Source organism: Eptesicus fuscus, chromosome 16, assembly GCF_027574615.1.
Source record: "Eptesicus fuscus isolate TK198812 chromosome 16, DD_ASM_mEF_20220401, whole genome shotgun sequence".
In the NCBI taxonomy this organism is placed as follows: domain Eukaryota; kingdom Metazoa; phylum Chordata; class Mammalia; order Chiroptera; family Vespertilionidae; genus Eptesicus; species Eptesicus fuscus.
Window position 1 is genome coordinate 26394895 of NC_072488.1, and position 18465 is coordinate 26413359.

Here is an 18465-nt window from a genome sequence, read left to right on the forward strand (position 1 = left end):
TATTGCCAAAATGCTTTCCTGCATGATATTCCAGTATATACTCCCATTACAATAGTTGAGAGTGCTTTTCTTTTCCAAAAGCTTTGCCAATATATTCAGAAACTAATATAACTGGTTATTATGAATGGTGGAAAATGATACCTTGGTGAAATTTTTAACTTTTTGCTTGTTTAAGGGCTATTTATATATATATATTTTTTTTTTTAAAAAAAATATATTTTATTGATTTTTTACAGAGAGGAAGAGAGAGGGATAGAGAGTTAGAAACATTGATCAGCTGCCTCTTGCACACTCCCCACTGGGGATGTGCCCGCAACCAAGGTACATGCCCCTGACCGGAATCGAACCTGGGACCCTTGAGTCCGCAGGCCGACGCTCTATCCACTGAGCCAAACCGGTTTTGGCGCTATTTATATTTTATGTGAATTGCTTGTTCATAATCTTTGTCTATTTATTTCTGAGAGCTCTGTTATTTGGGGGAGGGGGATTAGCCTTGTAATATGCATAAATAGTTTTTCCTGAGTTTGTTTTCAATGCTTTCTCTTTCTTTCATGCAGATGTTGAATTTGGCAACCTTTATTTTTATGACTTCTAAATTTTGAGTCATGAATAGAAAGTTCTTTCTTGCCTCAAGTGTTTCAAGGGATCACCATGTTTTCTTCTAATATTTCTTTGGTTTCTTTTTTGGAGGTGGGGAGAGATTAACTGGGGAATTTATATGCATACTAGGGGCCCAGTGCATGAATTTATGCACCTTGAAAGGAACTGTGGTCCGTGAGACTGTGGTGGGCACAGGGGCGGATCTCGGTCCATCCTCTGCACCCCTGCCTAGACCCTCCTGCTGCGGTCTCTGGTCCCCTGTCTGCCAGCAGCCCTGCTCCTGCCACCACTGTTCCCACACACTGATGGCACCAGCCCCATTTGCACCCACTGATGGCATGGAGTGGTTGGGGGTGGCGCCAGCCATGGGCACAAGCAGGGCCGTTGCTAGCAGTGGGTTCAAGAGGTGGCTGCTTCCCTGATCGCCCCTCAGGAGAAGTGGGAGGTGGAGCAGCCCTGAGAGGTGATTGGGGCCGGCAGCCATTGCTCGCACCTGCTGACGGCACCAAGCAATCAGGGCTGGCACAGGGTGCCAGCTGCGGGTGCAAGTGGTGGCTCTGGCACCAGCAATGGGTGCAAATAGGGCTGGCACTGGCAGCAGGTATGAGTGCCCAGTGGGACCGCAGCACGCAGGAGCAAAGAATTTTCAGTAACCAGCAGAGGCTCGCCTGATGACAGCGACTGGTGCCCTTACTTGGTCTGGCGCCCCCGCTCACCTGCTCTACCATCTCGCTGCAGCCAGTGCCCACCATGTTCTGTGCTCCCCTGCCAGCCTGATTGCCCCTACCTGCCCTCCCCTGCAGGCCTGATTGCCCCCAACTCCCCTCCTCTGCCACCTGCTGACTATGCCCGCAATGGTGGGCCTCCTGGTGGTCAGTGCACATTATAGTGACCACTCGTTCCGTTATTTGGTAGTTCGGTCTATTTGCATAGTAGGGTTTTATATACATAGATATGTATAGCCCATGGACAGACAACAGTGTGGTGAAAGCTTGGGAGGGGTGAGTGTGGGGTGGAGGGAGTCAATGGGGAAAAATAAAAACAACAAATAAATTTATTTTTAACAGTAAAGATACATTTTTAAAAATGCAAGTCTTGATCGATTTGGTGTTTATTTTCATGTATAATGTGACATATGGTTCCAACATTATTTTCTAGGTAGCTACCCAATTTCCCTAACCTTATTTATTGGGAAGTCTATCTTGTCTGCACTAATAAGGGATTATTTTTTATCATCTACTAAATGTTTATATGTACTATAAAAATTGATTATTTTAGGTTTTTCAGACATGTGATCAGAATGCATTGGCATCTTTTTGATTTTATGTTTTATTGTCTGTTCATTGGCCTGTGTATACTACATTGATTTATTGAGGTTTTTAAAAAAATATGTTCATTGATTTTAGAGAGGAAGGGAGAGGGGGAGAGAGATAGAAATATCAGTGATGAGAGAGAATCTTTGATTGGCTGCCTCCTGCATGCCCCCTACTGGGGATCAAGCCAGCAACCTGGTCATGTGCCCTTCAGTCTGTAGGCTGATGCTCTGTCCACTGAGCCAAACCAGCTAGGGCTTGTTGAGATTTTTAATATCTAGTAGGGTGGTACTCTTTCATAATGTTCTTTTCCAGAATTAACCTGGACATTATTATTTATTTCTACTGACTTCAGAATCAGCTTTTCTGATTCACAACAAATCCTGTTGTTATTTTTCTTAAATTAATAGAATTTGGCATTTTAATGATGTTAAAGAGGAGTAGGTTGCAACTTTAGATGGCATGTCCAGAAGAATGTGATAAGGTAAAGATCAAAAGGTGGTAAGAGAATGAACCCTGATGACATTTGGATGTAAGTATTTCAGGCAGATGGAATAGTAAATACTAGTACTTAAGTCCTGAGGTAGACAAATACCTGTGTGTTTAGGGAACAGTGAGGAGGTCAGAGCAGTAAGTGAGGTGAAGAACAGGATCTAGTAGTCCATTTTAAGGACTTTAATTTTCGGATAAGAAGTCATTGGAAAGTTTTAAACAGAGAAATGAAATCTGGTTTATATTTGTAACAGGGCCACCACTGGCTACCGTGTTTATAGTAGATTGAAGGGGAACAAGGCTGAAAGCAGGGAAACTAGTTATGGCATACATACTGGTAAACGATGGTGGCTCAGACTAGAGTAATAGTAGTAGAAGTGGTTAGAATATGAATATGCCTTGTAGGTAGAACTAACTTTTACTGATGGATCTGGATGTGGGGTGTGAATAGGAGGCATAGAGAATGTCTAAGATGTTTGGCCCGAGCACCTAGAAGAATGTGACCATTCCCAACTGAGATGGGGAAGACTATGAGATTTGGGGATGAGGTTATAAGTGTCCTAGTTTTAAACTTGTTTGTGTTGTCTATTGGACATTCAGGAAGAGATGCTGAAGCAGTTGAATGAGAATTGATTTAGGGGAGTGGTGTGAACTGGAGATACAAATTTTGGGAGTCATTAGCACATAGATGGTGTTTAAAGCCATGATAATAGTTATGATCACCAAGAGAGTGAGTATAAACAGAAAGAAGAGTCCTGGTCCACTCTAAAATTGAGAGGTAAGAGAGGAGAAGAGGAATCAGTAAAGAAAACTAAGAAGTGGCCAGAGAGTTAGGTGGAAAACCAGCAGTGTTCTAGAAGCAAAGTGAGAAAAATATTTCAAAGAGGAGAGTGTGCTGAATGGTGCTAGTAGATCAAGTATTTTTAAAATTTAATCCTAGCTATCATATCTTTTGTTGCTGTAGTAAATGGGCTTTTTCTTTATATCTTTTGTTATGTGTATACATAAAGGTTATGAATTTCTGTATATTAATTTGGTATCAATACTGAATTCTTATTTAGTCCTTTAGTAGGTTTTCCATACATACATACAATCAAATAGTATTGGCTAGTACCAATTATACTTTCCTCTTGTCTAATTGTATTGGCTAGCATCTCTAGAGTGAAAAGTTGGATAATAGTGGGTATCCTTGTTTATAACCTGACTTTAGTGGGAATACTTTTAGATCCTCCCCCCAATACTAGGTGTACTGGTTAATAATGTGGATTTTTTTCAATAGATGGAGTTATACATATGTTGATATATATGCGATTTGATATGTATGCTCTTTTGTTGTATTGACAACAAGCTTCAAAACTTCATATATCAAATTTTCTGAAGTTGTTGTCATACCAGGTGTACCGATTAATAATGCAGATTGTTTTCAATAGATGGGGTTACACATGTGTTGATATATATGCGATTTGATATGTATGCTCTTTTGTTGTATTAACAACAAGCTTCAAAACTTCATATGTCAAATTTTCTGAAGGTATTAACATCATATGTAGGCATTAACTACTTTTAGGCTGTGTGTGTGTGTGTGTGTGTGTGTGTGTGTGTGTGTGTAGGGCATAATCTTTGATTCTTATTTTGAGTTATAAAATTTAAAAATGCATTAGTTTTATCAAGTGCTTTTTCAGTATCATTGGAAATGATTATATGATTTGTCCCATTAGGCCTAGCAATATTGTTTTTATATTAATAAATTCCTAATATTGAACCTTGGCTGCATTTCTAGAATAAATGTAGTTACTTGATAAAGCTACTTGAATGAGTTGTTACTGCTATTATTTCCCTAATTCCGGTCAGATTTTATCACCATTGCTGAGTTCAGGATTCTGTTGTCATTGTTGTGTTGAGACTTTTTAAGATATATGCATGGGGAAATTTGGGAGTCAAATTCTGAAAAGAAACTTCCGTTATTAGGACTTTTTTCACATAATAAGGGGTTTCTTTTTTGTGTTTTCTTATGCTTCCACAAAATCCATCTGAATAGTTGTCATAGATTTTTCTTTCTTTATTTGACTATTTGCAGTCAACTACGTTAATTTTTAATCCTTGATTTTAGATTATTCACTTCTAAGGTTTTTAAAATATATATGTAGTGATTTGTAGTTTACCCAGAGGTAACAGTGATTTTATAATTTCTTTCTTATTGAGGTAGTAGAATTTCCTAGTTTTTATTTTGTCAGTATCTAGGCTGACTTACTGAATTCAAAGAACTGGATACAATCTAATAGATTATAAGATATATCTTCTGATTTTGCTCAGTGCTTTATTGTGACTTTTTTCTTCAAAATGAAACACCACTTTTAAAATTTTCTGATTTTATTTGCTACATCCTTTATTCCTTTGCAGACATCCTGAACTCTTTGCTGTTCTTGAACAATCCAGGCATGCCCCTCCTCAGGACTTTTGCAATCTCTTCTCTTTGCCTGGAATGCTCTCCAGTCAATATCTTCCTGGCTTTATCCCTCAATTTCTTCAAGTATTTGTTCAAGTGTTACTTCTTAAGCCAGGCCCACCCTGACTCTCCTATTTAAAATTATAATTCCACCTCTGTATTTGTGATCTTTGATTTCTTGCTCTATTTTTCATAGCAATTATCACCTTTTAATATTCCATATAATTTATGTATTTTTTCCCCAATCCTTCCTAAAATGTAAACTCTTTAAAGATAGCATTTTTTTTGTTTATTAACATTTATGTATACATTTCTTTTTAAAAACTGATTTATCCAGTGCCTAAAACCTGAAACTTCAAATATTTTCTGAATGAATGAGTGAACTATCTTGAGGAAGTTTTTATTTATTTATTTATTTTTATTTTATTATTTAAAATATTTTTTTATTTTAGAGAGGAAAGGAGAGGAGAGGGATAGAAACATCAATGATGAGAGAGAATCATTGATTGGCTGCCTCCTGCATGTGGGGATTGAGCCCACAACCCAGGCATGTACCTGACTGGGAATCGAACCCTGGCCTCCTGGTTCATAGGTCGATGCTCAACCACTGAGCCATGCTGGCCGGGCAGGAAGTTTTATTTTTTAAGAACTCCCATTTAGGGTCAGAATAATCACATGTGATATGCAAAGAAATGTAAATAATACTTTGACTTTAAATTAATTAATTTAGACTATTTTTCTTCCTACAGATTCATCGAAGCAAGAACAAATGGAAATTCTATTTGAAAGATGGTGTTATGTGTTTTGGAGGGAGAGACTATGTATTTGCAAAAGCTATTGGTGATGCAGAGTGGTAAAACTTAGGAGCTCAATACATCATAAACACCAGTGGGACTATATCATGCATTGTGAAACTTGTTTTTGTTTAAATATAGTCCACAAAGCTGCTCAAAGTTTGGTTCACTGGAATTTAATAAAATTATAATTCAGATGCAGATATAAATATACAATTTTATATTTCTTTCATTTACTAATTTAAAAGGGTTTCTTTTTGTTAAACCCTCATTATCTATACCATGACAAACCATAGATGCATAGGTGTGATGGAGTATGAAGAAATGTCACATTTATTCATCTTGAAGTAAAATTTAAATCAGACTACAATTCCCCTGCATAGTGAAATCAGGATCCGTTAATAGATTGGAGCCGGTGCTCCTCCCATCTCTCACCAATTAAGTAGTAGCAGGATATATAAGAGGGCCTCTCTGGGTCTTTTAGTCCACACTCCTTACTAGCGATCAACCCAGATTGTTCCTTGGAGGCAGCTGCCTCTGCTAAGCCTGTGCTATACATGAACAAGGAAGTCTTTCCTGAGGCCAGGGTTCCTGAGCTAAGAATCAGCCTCTCTGGGCTTATCCTGTGGCCAGGTCATTCTTGTATCCTCCTATCTCTGGAGAATTGTGAGGGAGAATTAGGTTAGGTTCCCATTATACTTGTTGAAACTTTAGACTTCTGTCCTCTTCCTAGTCATACTGGGTTACCCTTCTCTCCTTATTTTGTTTTTAATATTTTTTTACAGTGGAAGACCCCTTTCCAAATCTTTTATCTCTCAAAGATACTATCTCTCTTCTTTTTCCCCAACAGGGAATCCCCTCATTGAGTGTAGGCTTTCTAAAACAAAAGTCAGGAAAAGATACTCTCTTCAGGAGCCGCTGCTCAGGCCAGAGGAGATTGCTTGCTCTTATTTGTGGCAAGAAGACCAGGATAAATGTCTTAAAATCAGGGAGAAAAAACAAAATGTAAAACACAAATATCTCTCATTTTTCTGCACCAATAAAAACAAAGAAAATCCTCCTCCAAATTATTCTGTAATATTCTCTTTCTTAGTAGATTCAAACCCATCAAAGGAACATTTTCCTCTTATTTCTGCTTCTCTTAAGAGGTAGAGTATACATGTTCTCTAAATTTAGGATCCCTAATCTCAGCTCTGAGCAGTGTTCTCCAGAACAGTACTCTCACTCAGACAGCAGTGCTGGGATGAGTGGGTTATGTTCTGTGAAAGGATGAGATACCTTGATCTAACAGGTCACAGGGTGAATTCCCCATTTCTTGTATGGAAATAACCCCAATTAGCGAGTTTAATTTATTCCAACACTTGTCTTGTTTTGCCCAGCTACTATTAGTCGATCATTTCAAAATCTGGATAAATCTCTTCTGGGCTTTGGACAACATATGTGAGGTATTATCTTTGGTCTAAAGTTGGCAGCTGCATGAGGATTCAGTTTGTACTAGTAAGTGGGCTGATCTCCTAACCAGATCCTCTAGCTATGTCCGCTTTGTCCTCAGAGTGATTGTCCTTTACCATACTACCACTATTCCAGGTTCTTCTCTGCCTATTGAGAACTTCTGGATGCTGTGGGTTCTCTTCATGGATGTTGCCTACCATGAAATGGCCATCTTTTCCACATGGAGAACAAAAAGAGGGCACTTATTCTTTGTGTCTGTCCTTGAAATGTACCCCCTCCATTGCTGAGTACACTTTCTAGTCTTCTTCCTGTTTCTTTCTCCCAGGCTCATCCAGACACTCTCTGTGCTGTAGGCAAACCTTATTGCAAATTATAAGGGCTGAATTTATTGACAGGGTGAATTCACTTGGGAATGGGGGTTTAATGTGTTGGGGCGAGGCATTAATAGTTGTTTCTAAAATTCCTTTCCTCCTTTCCACTGTGAATTTTAAATTGTCACTTTGCTTCAGTGATTATTTTTAGTGGCACATTACAAATACTATTATTACATAGGTCATCTTTACTTATGTGGTACATTTTATCATTAGAGAAAAAAGTCACAGTTGTCCCATTTGAGTTTCTGCATGCTTTCATGCCCCTGATCTTTTAAAAATGCAGAAAAAATTAATTTAAAAGTTGGCTTACCACAAAGTAAAGTCCAATAATAATTATCCTTGCATGCTAATATAAATGATGATAGTTTTGGTGGTGATTGCAGAGAGAGTTAAAATATTGCTCAATTATTTTGGACCGTGTGCCCTTTTATTAGTTTTAAATAATGCTAGAAAAAATTCTGGTTCTTGATAAGTTGTCTAAATGAATGATTTTCATAATTTTTATATATTATACTTTAATAACAAATATATGTTTGCATATACATAGATACACAAACCAAATGAAACCAAAATTTCAGAAAATGACATTTGTCTTTAGCACATGATAGCTTCTTATATTTTCTACTAGAGGCCCGGTGCACAAATTCATGCACAGGTGGGGTCCCTCAGCCTGGCTGGTGATCAGGGTCGGTTGAGGGGGCCGGCTGGCTGGGGAGGGACTGTGGGAGGTTGGCTGGCCGCTGGAGGTTGGCTGGCCATGGGAGGTTGGCTGTGGGAGCACACTGACCACAAGGGGGCAGCTCCTGCATTGAGCGTCTTCCCCCTGGTGGTCAGTGCACATCATAGCAACTGCTCGACTGGTCGTTCAGTCATTTGGTCGCTTAGGCTTTTATATATATACTAGAGGCCTGGTGCATGAAATTCGTGCACAGGGGTGTGTGTCCCTCAGCCCAGCCTGCACCCTCTACAATCTGGGACCCCTCGAGGGATGTCCAACTGCCCGTTTAGGTCCGGTATAGCAGAGGTATGGTCAATTTGCATGTTACTCTTTTATTAGATAGGATATTTGATTTTATTCTAATACACTTCAAAAATGATGGTATTGACCCAATAAATTGATTTCACTACCTACTGATGGGTCATGATTCATAGTTAATGAGTATTTTTAACACATGTGCTAAAGATAGAGCGTGACAAATCTTATTCCAAAAGAAAAAATTATTCTTTAAGCTCTATGAGTTGGTGGAGTTTATCCAAAACTTGGCTTTGATATGATATTACTTTTACTTTTAGAAACCTCTTCCCCATGTCCAAGCTAAACATTTCTTGTCACATATTATAACAAAATGTCAAAAGTAGGTTTTAAGTTCATAGAAATACAATACTTTGGCAAGTGTCATTCTATACCCTTTTATAGGTAGAGGTTACAATTACAAAGATTACAGTTTGCTGGTTAAATGAAATTTGTGTAAGTATCATGTATCATAATTCCCAACTAAAACTTTTTCTCATGCTTATATCCTACAGTGTTTTCTTACATACTTTCCACATCTCCCTGTAGGCTATGAAGATCATGCTGAGTTTGCATAGTTAGTGTCTTAGGGATTGACCAACCGGCCTTGCCTAGAATACCTTCTTTACTTATTTTATTCAATGTGCAATAATATGTATAAATAGTCATATGTATAGTTCAGACTTCATAGGTCAGTGAGACACCAGTTCTGGTTGAGGCTCTCAGTTTCATTAATTTAAGTTGTGCAGGAAAACAAATAACCTTAGATTGAATAGCAACAGTTAATTGGAGTGGTGAGCAGGGGAATTTACTGGGGGATTTTCTTTTGACATGTTAGTAGGTTAACATTATGCTGATATTCACATAAATATACTCTAAGCCAGGTGGGAACTTTGTGATTTATAATTAGAAGCCTAAATTATAAATAGTAAGCCCATGGTAATAATTCGTAGGAAAAAAACTCAATAAAAATATTGCACATTAAAAAAAAGATTATTTCCATTTATGAACACATTTATATAAATCTTTTTGACATAAAGGTTCTTAATTTATGCATGGACGTAATTCAGTTTTGAGGAAACTAAAACCAGATATTATGAATGTAGGACAAAATACCTTTTGAAAATATTTTGTAAGTTGAGTTATTACAGGTTGATTAACCCTTTTTAGTCATTTGGGACTTATGATAGTATCAAACATTGTGAAAAAAATAAAAGCTATAAATATGAATTTCTTGAGCATTTGATGTTTTTATGATTTATGTATGAGAGATTATACAGCTTAAAAATGCACACACTTTCTATGAGACCATCTCATAAGGGAAAAGCTTTTCTTATGATTGTTTTACATTTCTGTTATAAAAGTGAATCACCTAAAAATATTAACCACCTACAATGTGTAAGGCTCTAGGGCAGTGGTTCTCAACCTTTCTAATGCTGCGACCCTTTAATACAGTTCCTCATGTTGTGGTGACCCCCAACCATAAAATTATTTTCGTTGCTACTTCATAACTGTAATTTTGCTACTGTTATGAATTGTAATGTAAATATCTGTGTTTTCCGATGGTCTTAGGCGACCCTGCTAGCGGTTCTCAACCTGTGGGTTGTGAGAACCACTGCTGTAGAGCCTAAGACCATCGGAAAACACAGATATTTACATTACGATTCATTAACAGTAGCAAAATTACAGTTATGAAGTAGCAACGAAAATAATTTTATGGTTGGGGGTCACCACAACATGAACTGTATTAAAGGGTTGCGGCATTAGAAAGGTTGAGAACCACAGCTCTAGGGTATATATAGTAGGAGAAACAAAGAAATAAATGAAATGAGTGTATCACTAAAGAAATCTATAACAGGTGAAATAAAATATACAGTACTTATAAAGATACCCAGCAGTATAGAATAATTTCATTGTCATATGAGAATCAATTCTGATGAATTAAAATATTTTCTAGCAAATATTGGATATATATTTCTATACCATCCTTCAAAAGATAAAAAGGATAAAAGTTATATATATTTTTTCATTTTTATTTTATTTTTAATCCTCACCCAAGGATATGCCTATTGATTTTTAGAGAAAGGGGAAGGGGAGAGAGAGAGAAGGGTAGGAAATAGTGATGCAGAGAGAACATTGATTGGTTGCCTTCCATATGTGTCCTGACCAGGGATCAAATCCTCAACCCAGGTATGTGCCGATGGAGAATCAACCCCACAACGTTTCAGTGCACATGACGACACTCCAAGCAACTGAGCCACACTGTCCAGGGCATAAAGGTAAATATTTTTAAATATTTAAATACTTTATTTTACTTAAATAAAAAGATGGGGCTCTTAAAAGAAAAATCCTTATAGATTTTTTTTAACTTCAGTGTAATTCAGCACACTTATTGCATACCATTGCCAAGATCTTGAGCTAAAAGACAGGAAAACTGCTACCCACAAGGAGTTTACATTCTGCTATTTAGTGTTTCATTGGTCTTTAGAGACTAAACACTAAACCAAGAAAGTAGGCTGAAAAGTGTCTTTAGATGCTTACCTTACATTAAATTTTAGACGATAGAACATAATAGGGGATGAAGTCTCTAAAACAGCACTATCCAATAGAACTTTCTATGATGATGAAAATGTTCTGTGTCTGTGTTGTCCAATATGGTAACCACTAGACACATGTGGCTACTGAGCATTTGAAATGTGGCTAGTGCAACTGAGGAAATGCATTTTTAACCTTTTGCACTCGGATGTCAAGTGTGACTCAACACGGTTAGCGTTGGTAGCAGCTCTTTTTATACTCTTTGAATGTATCAATAATTTGAAATATAAAAAAAATCCAAATAAATAAGTTTGTATGAAAAGAAATTCCAGTTTTTTATTCTACTGCCACACTTTGTAAAATCTGGGGTATTTAAAAAATTAAATCCCGCCGAAACCGGTTTGGCTCAGTGGATAGAGCGTCGGCCTGCGGACTCAAAGGTCCCAGGTTCGATTCTGGTCAAGGGCATGTACCTTGGTTGCGGGCACATCCCCAGTAGGGGGTGTGCAGGAGGCAGCTGATCGATGTTTCTCTCTCATCGATGTTTCTAACTCTCTATCCCTCTCTCTTCCTCTCTGTAAAAAATCAATAAAAATATATATATATTTAAAAAAAAAATTAAATCCCGCGTAGAATAAAGGAATCGAGAAAAAAGCAAGCGAGTGCAAAGGGTTAATTTGATTTAATTTAAATTTAGCTACATGTGGCTAGTGGCTGTCAGATTGGACAGTTCATCTCTAGAGTGTGTTTCTCAAACTATATGAAGAAAAAGGACAAGTTATTTTAAATTTCTAATCTGTTATGGACTAATATTTTTGTAAAATGCAATAAAAATTACTACAAAGATGAAATAAGAAAAAAAATCAAAGATGTAAAATGCCACCTAACTTTTTAATAGTGGATTCAACAGACATAAAATTACTCTGTCAGAATTGCTTTAAAAGTTTCTAAACACTTTCAACTTCTGTATTCTTTGTCATCATGTAACAAAGACAAATAGTAATTAGACTGGTGATGGTCATGGACCATACTTTGAGCTAGGTATAGGTCTCTCTTTGCCCAATATGCCCAAGAATAAATAACCTCCTAAAACCAACTCTTTGGTAAAATTACTGGTACAGATAATTTCTACATATGTAAGTATAGTTCAATAATGTGGTTACTGATGGAACAGTTAACACTCTTTACAAGTCTCGTCAACTGTATATCGACAGTGCAATGTGGTCAGCTTCAGTGTAGACTGGATAGGCTTATTTGATCCAGTGAAGCCATTTTTGCAGTTGGAGGTATAAGCTGAAAAATCCTTCCTTCTATAAAGTTCAGCCCGATGTTTACAGCAGCCAAATTTGCTCAGCAACAGAAAGAAATCCCTTCGGAATGCCTTTGTGAAAATTGCATACAGAAATGGATTGGCACAAGAATTGACTGGATAAAAAAGAACCAGTAAAACTTTAGAGTTGGTTACTGTGATAAGGGGCATTTTGAAAGCAGCTGAGATGGCAAAAAAAGAGATAGGTGCCATGCAGGTGAAGTCCGTGAAGATGAGAACTGCCATTTTCTTAGCAACCTTTGTATCTTTGTTGGTAGCCATCAGCTCTGGATTTTGAACAGTAAAATAAATTTTAATGTAGCAAGCACAAATGATGATGAAGGCCACCACATTGAGTATCAAAACGGTTAATATGTAGACTTGTGAGAGAGTGGTTTCCACATCCATAGGGAGGCAAATGCTGACCTTCATGTAATTGCTGACACCTACAAGGGGCAACATGGCAATTAGAGTAGAAAAGAACCATCCTCCAAGCATAATCGGAATGGCGTGTCTTAATCGTAGCCTTTGGTCCAGCTGAACAGCATAGGTGATGGTGTGCCATCTTTCTAGTGTGATGATTGTGAGGGTGTAGACAGAAAGTTCACTTGCAAATACAGTGAAAAAGCCAGCAGCTCCACACCCACTTCCTGTCTGCCAGTCTATGGCATAGTTATAATACTGGCCTTTGGTCTGGGAATCAACTGAAGCAATGAGCAGCAGATAGAGCCCCATGCAAAAGTCTGCAAAGGAGAGATTGCACATGAGAAAACGGGGCACTGTCAGTTTATAACGACTGGTTAGGAGAACAAAGAGGACAGTCATGTTTCCCATGATGGCTAGGATACTAATCAGCCAAATCAGGACCCTAAGGAAGACATAGCCCATAATATCTTCACAGGGATTAAAAGCATCTGGTTCAGGAGCACATCGGACTGTCTTGGGTGAGCAGAAACCATAGTCATAATCCCAGCCACTCAGATCACTCTCAGCAAAGATGGCAGAATAACTGTAAGAAGAATATTTAGGCTCAATGTAAACTTAAGGGATTTTCTATGATTCTGATTATTTAAAAAAAATTCAACAATAATTCTTACTGTTTTTTAAAGCCTAAGAAATAAAAGGAAACAAAGCCACAACAGTATCAGTTTTACATTTATTTGTTAAATTATCTGAGAACTCTGAATTGATGTAGGTGTTCCTTAAGAAGGAAATAAACCATTTAGACTTCATATATATATATATATATATATATATTATACTAGGTATACCTGTTAATAATGCAGATTTTTTTTAATAGATGGAGTTACACATATGTTGATATATATATGTGATTTTATATGTATGCTATTTTGTTGTATTGACAATAAGCTTCAAAACTTCATATATCAGATTTTCTGAAGGTGCTAGCATCATAGATACTTTTATGCTTAAAAATGTCCAATTTCATGCTAAAGAGCATTTGCGGGAAGTTTTAATTCATTACTTTATTTTGAAGAAAAGTGCTGCTGAAAGTTATATACTTTGGGAAGCTTATGGTGAATATGCTCCATCTCAAGATACTTGTGAATGCTGGTTTAAATGCTTTAAAAGTGATGATTTTGATGTGAAAGACAAAGAACGTCTAGGTCAACTGAAAAATTTGAAGACCAACAATTACAAGCATTACTGGATGAAGATGCGTGTCAAATTCAAAAACAACTTGCAGAAAGATTAAACATTGCCCAGCAAACAATTTCCGATCATTTACAAGCAATGGGAAAGATTTTAAAGGAAGGAAAATGGGTGCCACATCAGCTGAACGAAAGACAAATGGAAAACCGAAAAGCCATCAGTAAAATGTTGTTTCAGTGGCACAAAAGCAAGTCTTTTACGCATCGAAATGTGACTGGCGATGAAAAGTGGATTTATTTTGAGAATTCCAAATGCAAAAAATCATGGGTTGATCCAGGTCAACCATCAACATCGACTTCAAGGCCAAATCGCTTCTGAAAGAAGATAATGCTCTGCGTTTGGTGGGATCAGGAAGGTGTGGTGTATTATGCGCTTCTAAAACCAGGTGAAACCATTAATACTGATTGCTTCCGACAACAGATAATCAATTTGAACCACGCTTTGATCATGAAACGACCAGAATGGGCCAGAAGGCATGGCAAAGTAATTTTGCTTCATGATAATGCACCATCACACACTTCAAAACCAGTTAAAGACACATTAAAAGATCTTGCCTGGGAAGTATTAACCCACCCGCTCTATTCACCAGACCTTGCTCCTTCAGATTACCACTTGTTCTGATCAATGGCACATGCACTTTCTGAGCAGCACTTCAAAATGTAGGAAGAAGTGGAAAATTGGGTTTCTGAATGGTTTGCCTTAAAACAAGAAAAGTTCTATTGGGACGGTATCCACAAATTACATGAAAGATGGGGAAATGTGTAGCTAGCGATGGACATTACTTTGAATAAAGCACTTTTGATGTTTCTCTTGAAATTATCGTGTTTTCTTTGATTACAAAATCTGCATTATTAACTGGTACACCTAGTACATTGATGCAAAGACTTAATGAAGTTGTTTACAGAGGACGATTTTCTTTGGAAAACAAATTTAGAGATACAATATATGCTTACTAAATCAAAAGGAATTATTTCTTGGCATTTTTTTTTAGCTATTTATTTCATAGTTGTCACCCAAAATGCTCTGAAGCTGTTTGTGATAGATCACAAATGGAATTGGAAGGCTCACATTGTTGATGTAGTCAGCTAGTGGTGGACTTGCTTGCACCTTAGTCCCTGCTAACTAAATAGCCCAGAGAGAAATAGAAACCAAAGATGGATCACTAGAACCCTAGAAGCAGAGGAAGAATACAGTTATGGACAATAGGAAGAAATTGTGAAAATAGATACTCCTTAGGGGTATGTATTCAATTCAGAGAGTGGCTTGAAGAGGGACTCTGTCCCCAAGGAAGAAACAGTCCCACCTCTGCCACTCCCTTCCTCCCATCCCCATTGCTACTGTTTGAGTTGAGTTTTCATCTTCTTTAAGGGACAATTACATTTGTTTTCTTCCTGGCATCCTTCCTCCAATTTTAGCCATCACCCAGTCCATCTGTACATTCCTCCTGGAGTGGCCTTTCTTATGCACAAATCTGTCATTTCAAACGTTCCCTAGGCTCTCACTGGCTATGGGATAAAATCCAGACTCCTCGTTATGACCTCCAGGTCCCTCCTTGATCTGCCCCCTCCTCCAATTCCTTCTCCAGGAAGCAGTAGTGCCGCACAAATTCAGAACATGAGCTCTGAAGCAAGACTACCTGGAAAACCAGGAGAGTTACTTAATACCTCTGTGCCTCAAATTCTTCATTTGCCAAATAGGGGCAATAATCATACCTTCCTTGGTAGGATCATGCTAAGGATTAAATGCATGGACACATGTGGAATGTCTAGAATAAATCCTGACATGTATTAAGTGTTCAGTGAATATTAGAGATTCTTATAATTAACTCACAAATTCCTGTGCAGTTGTCCTTTTGGTCTTATGAAGTGACTAGTGGCTTTCAGAGTAAGTTCTGTTTCATTCTCTGTCTTTGTACATATATGCTGTTTCTTCTTCTTCCCTTCCCTCTCATTTCTCTGGTGAATTCCTCCTCATCCTTAAAGTTAAGCTCTATGATTTTCTTGATTCTACACCTCCAAGGAGTTTATTACCCCTTCTCTCCCCTGTGGCTGCACTTAGATACTATTGTAATTATCAAACCACATTGCCATTATGTAATGATGCGTTTAATAGTTTATTAGCTGCTTGATGGCAGGGGACTAGGTTTTATTTATTTCTGAAATCTCATTGCCTCACACAATTTTGGCTCTGAGTATCCATTCAGTAAATGTGTGTGCAATGAATAAACCAGAGTGATCCTCGCTCTGAGAGGAAGCAGGGACAATCACTGTATACAGTATGATGCATGTAGGCTCAACAAATTTTCTCTTTGCTCACAGTCTGCTACTATAATCTTGGGAGCTGGAGAATTAGTCATAATTTTTTTTTTCTGTCAGGGCCATTACAATTATGTATCTCATCTGAGGGTTCCTCACACATTAAACAAGCATTTTTCTCTACTTTCAAAATGTAGCTTCTCATGTCCCATATAAGGAAGTGTGTACCTAATTCAGTGAGTGGATGGAGTGATATGTTTGAGCAACACAATTACTTAAATGAAAGAACACAGATTTTAAAAAAAGAAAAATCTATGACCCGGAACTAAGAAGGTGCTAGAATTCATAGATAGCAATTTATAACTGGAGAAGGACTGCTGCTATGCACAGAAGACTGCAAAGGAACCTCATATGTTTCATTATTAAATGTAAATCCTCAATTCATGCACATCAATATAATTACCTATTTTTTTAATCTTTAAAGAGGGTGGTTATAAAGCATGGTTAAAGAAAATAGGTTATTTCTTAGCATTAGAAAGATCCTTAAGACCACCTCATTGACCCCCTCATTTTATTGTTAAGGAAACCAGGATTAAAGCAGGTTAGTGGCTTGCCTAAGATCCCCAGCACTTGGCATCTGTGGCAACACTAGGTCTGCATACCCATAGTTCAGGGGCCTTTCCTCTACTTCACCAGCTCCCAGTCAGCCTTTTTCAAAGTGTGTTCCTTGAACCACTTCCATCAGAATCGCCAGGGTGTTTGTAAAATACAGATTCCTGGCTTTACTTCAAATCCATAATCAAACATTCTAGGGACAGAGCCCAGGAATCTGCATTTTAAGCAAGTTCCCTGGATGATTCCTACAAAATAAAAGTCTGTATTAAATCAAGTGTAAACTTTCAAACGATTGCTGCGTTAATTTCCTTATCCCTTTCCCTTTAGCAAAACTGCTTCAGCTTTTAGAAAACTTCTAAAAATTCTGAATATATTTAATATCAATAAGAGGCCAGGCACATTAACTCTCCTACTCCCCTGGTCCTTTGCCCAATCTTTTTTTTTTTTTTTTCACTACTGGGCATATGTCTAGCAATATTCTCCTTGGTGAATTATCTTCAGACCAAATACGCCTCTGCTGCTACTTACATTTGTGTCCTTGGGATGGCTCCTGAGGGCAGCATCGTGCTTATTGACAAAACTCAGCACGGAGCTGTGTTAAGTACTGGAGCTTATGGAGGGAATGTGAATGGACTTGTACAGGCTTAGCGATATTGAGTCAGAGGAAGGAGGAGCAGTAGCACCACTGCTCCAGCCACAATGAAGGAAGAAAGGAGCAGAGATGGGAGCTGTAGAACAGAGGGCCAGCCATAACAATAAGCACACCTTTATATCTTGGGGAGAGCAGGTAAGGCTTAGTGGCTGGCTCTAGAATTTCTAAACTCCAGGGTCTTAGGAATAGCAGCAATCTGGTGGGAAAGGGAGAACGGGGATTTATCATAAAAATGTTTTTGCAAGAAGCACATATTTTAAATGACATTAATTTCAGTAGTTTTGGGGATGCTGGAGATTAGGGGACTTGTTTTAAAGCAGTGCTAGCAAATGAGATTTGGGAAGGCTCATCTGGGAAGACTTGCAGTGGGGGCCAATGAGGACTGTTGAGAATGAGCTAAAGTTTCCCCTCCCCCTAACCATCCCTTGGTGCTACCATTGGCTGTACCCAGAAGCGGTTTCTTGTTGATGAGAAAAAAGCCATACAATCGCAAAAGCATAATGTGGAAGGTGACAGATAGGGAGACTATCAAGAGGGAAGAGTGGGAAGGGTGAGCAAAAGAAACACTGGAGGCCAGATGGTGACAGACCTAGTTAAAAGAACAAGAAAAGGATTCAGTGTATAATATTTATAATATACCCTTGATGCTGTCACATTCTTCAACTCCCTTCACTCTCATAGTTCTCAAAGCCAAATGGTGTTTCTGCTGTCCCTTACAGATGAAGAAAGGCCCACAAAACATAAGTCTTGTCCAGGAATACCCAGCGTTACAGGAACATTACTGCCAAGGATTCACATCCAACTCTGAGGAGCAACGAGGTGCAGGGTTCTTCCATCATACTACCCTCCTGCCTATAACTTGTAGATTGATAGTGAAAAAGAAAGGGGGGAAAAAGATGTAGAAGAGGAACAGGAGATTGGCAAGATATCTTAGAAGGGCAT

General features: G+C 38.0%; 2 protein-coding genes across 3 annotated transcripts in view; one reads left to right on the top strand and one right to left on the bottom strand.

Annotated features, from left to right (window-relative positions):
• GTF2A1L (general transcription factor IIA subunit 1 like) overlaps nt 1-5848 on the top strand; it is a 36889-nt gene extending 31041 nt beyond the window's left edge. The window contains exon 9 of the mRNA XM_008162149.3: nt 5601-5848. Coding sequence (XP_008160371.2) covers nt 5601-5708 — 108 coding nt within the window. The 3' untranslated portion in view covers nt 5709-5848. The remainder of the gene's footprint in view (nt 1-5600) is intronic.
• A 6059-nt stretch (nt 5849-11907) lies between these two features.
• The window catches only part of LHCGR (luteinizing hormone/choriogonadotropin receptor), a 58674-nt gene continuing 52116 nt past the window's right edge, over nt 11908-18465 (bottom strand). Inside the window, exon 11 of one of the 2 annotated variants that reach the window (XM_008162148.3) lies at nt 11908-13336. In XM_008162148.3, coding sequence (XP_008160370.2) covers nt 12193-13336 — 1144 coding nt within the window. In that variant the 3' untranslated portion in view covers nt 11908-12192. The remainder of the gene's footprint in view (nt 13337-18465) is intronic. The other variant, XM_054728463.1, reaches the window with a different exon arrangement.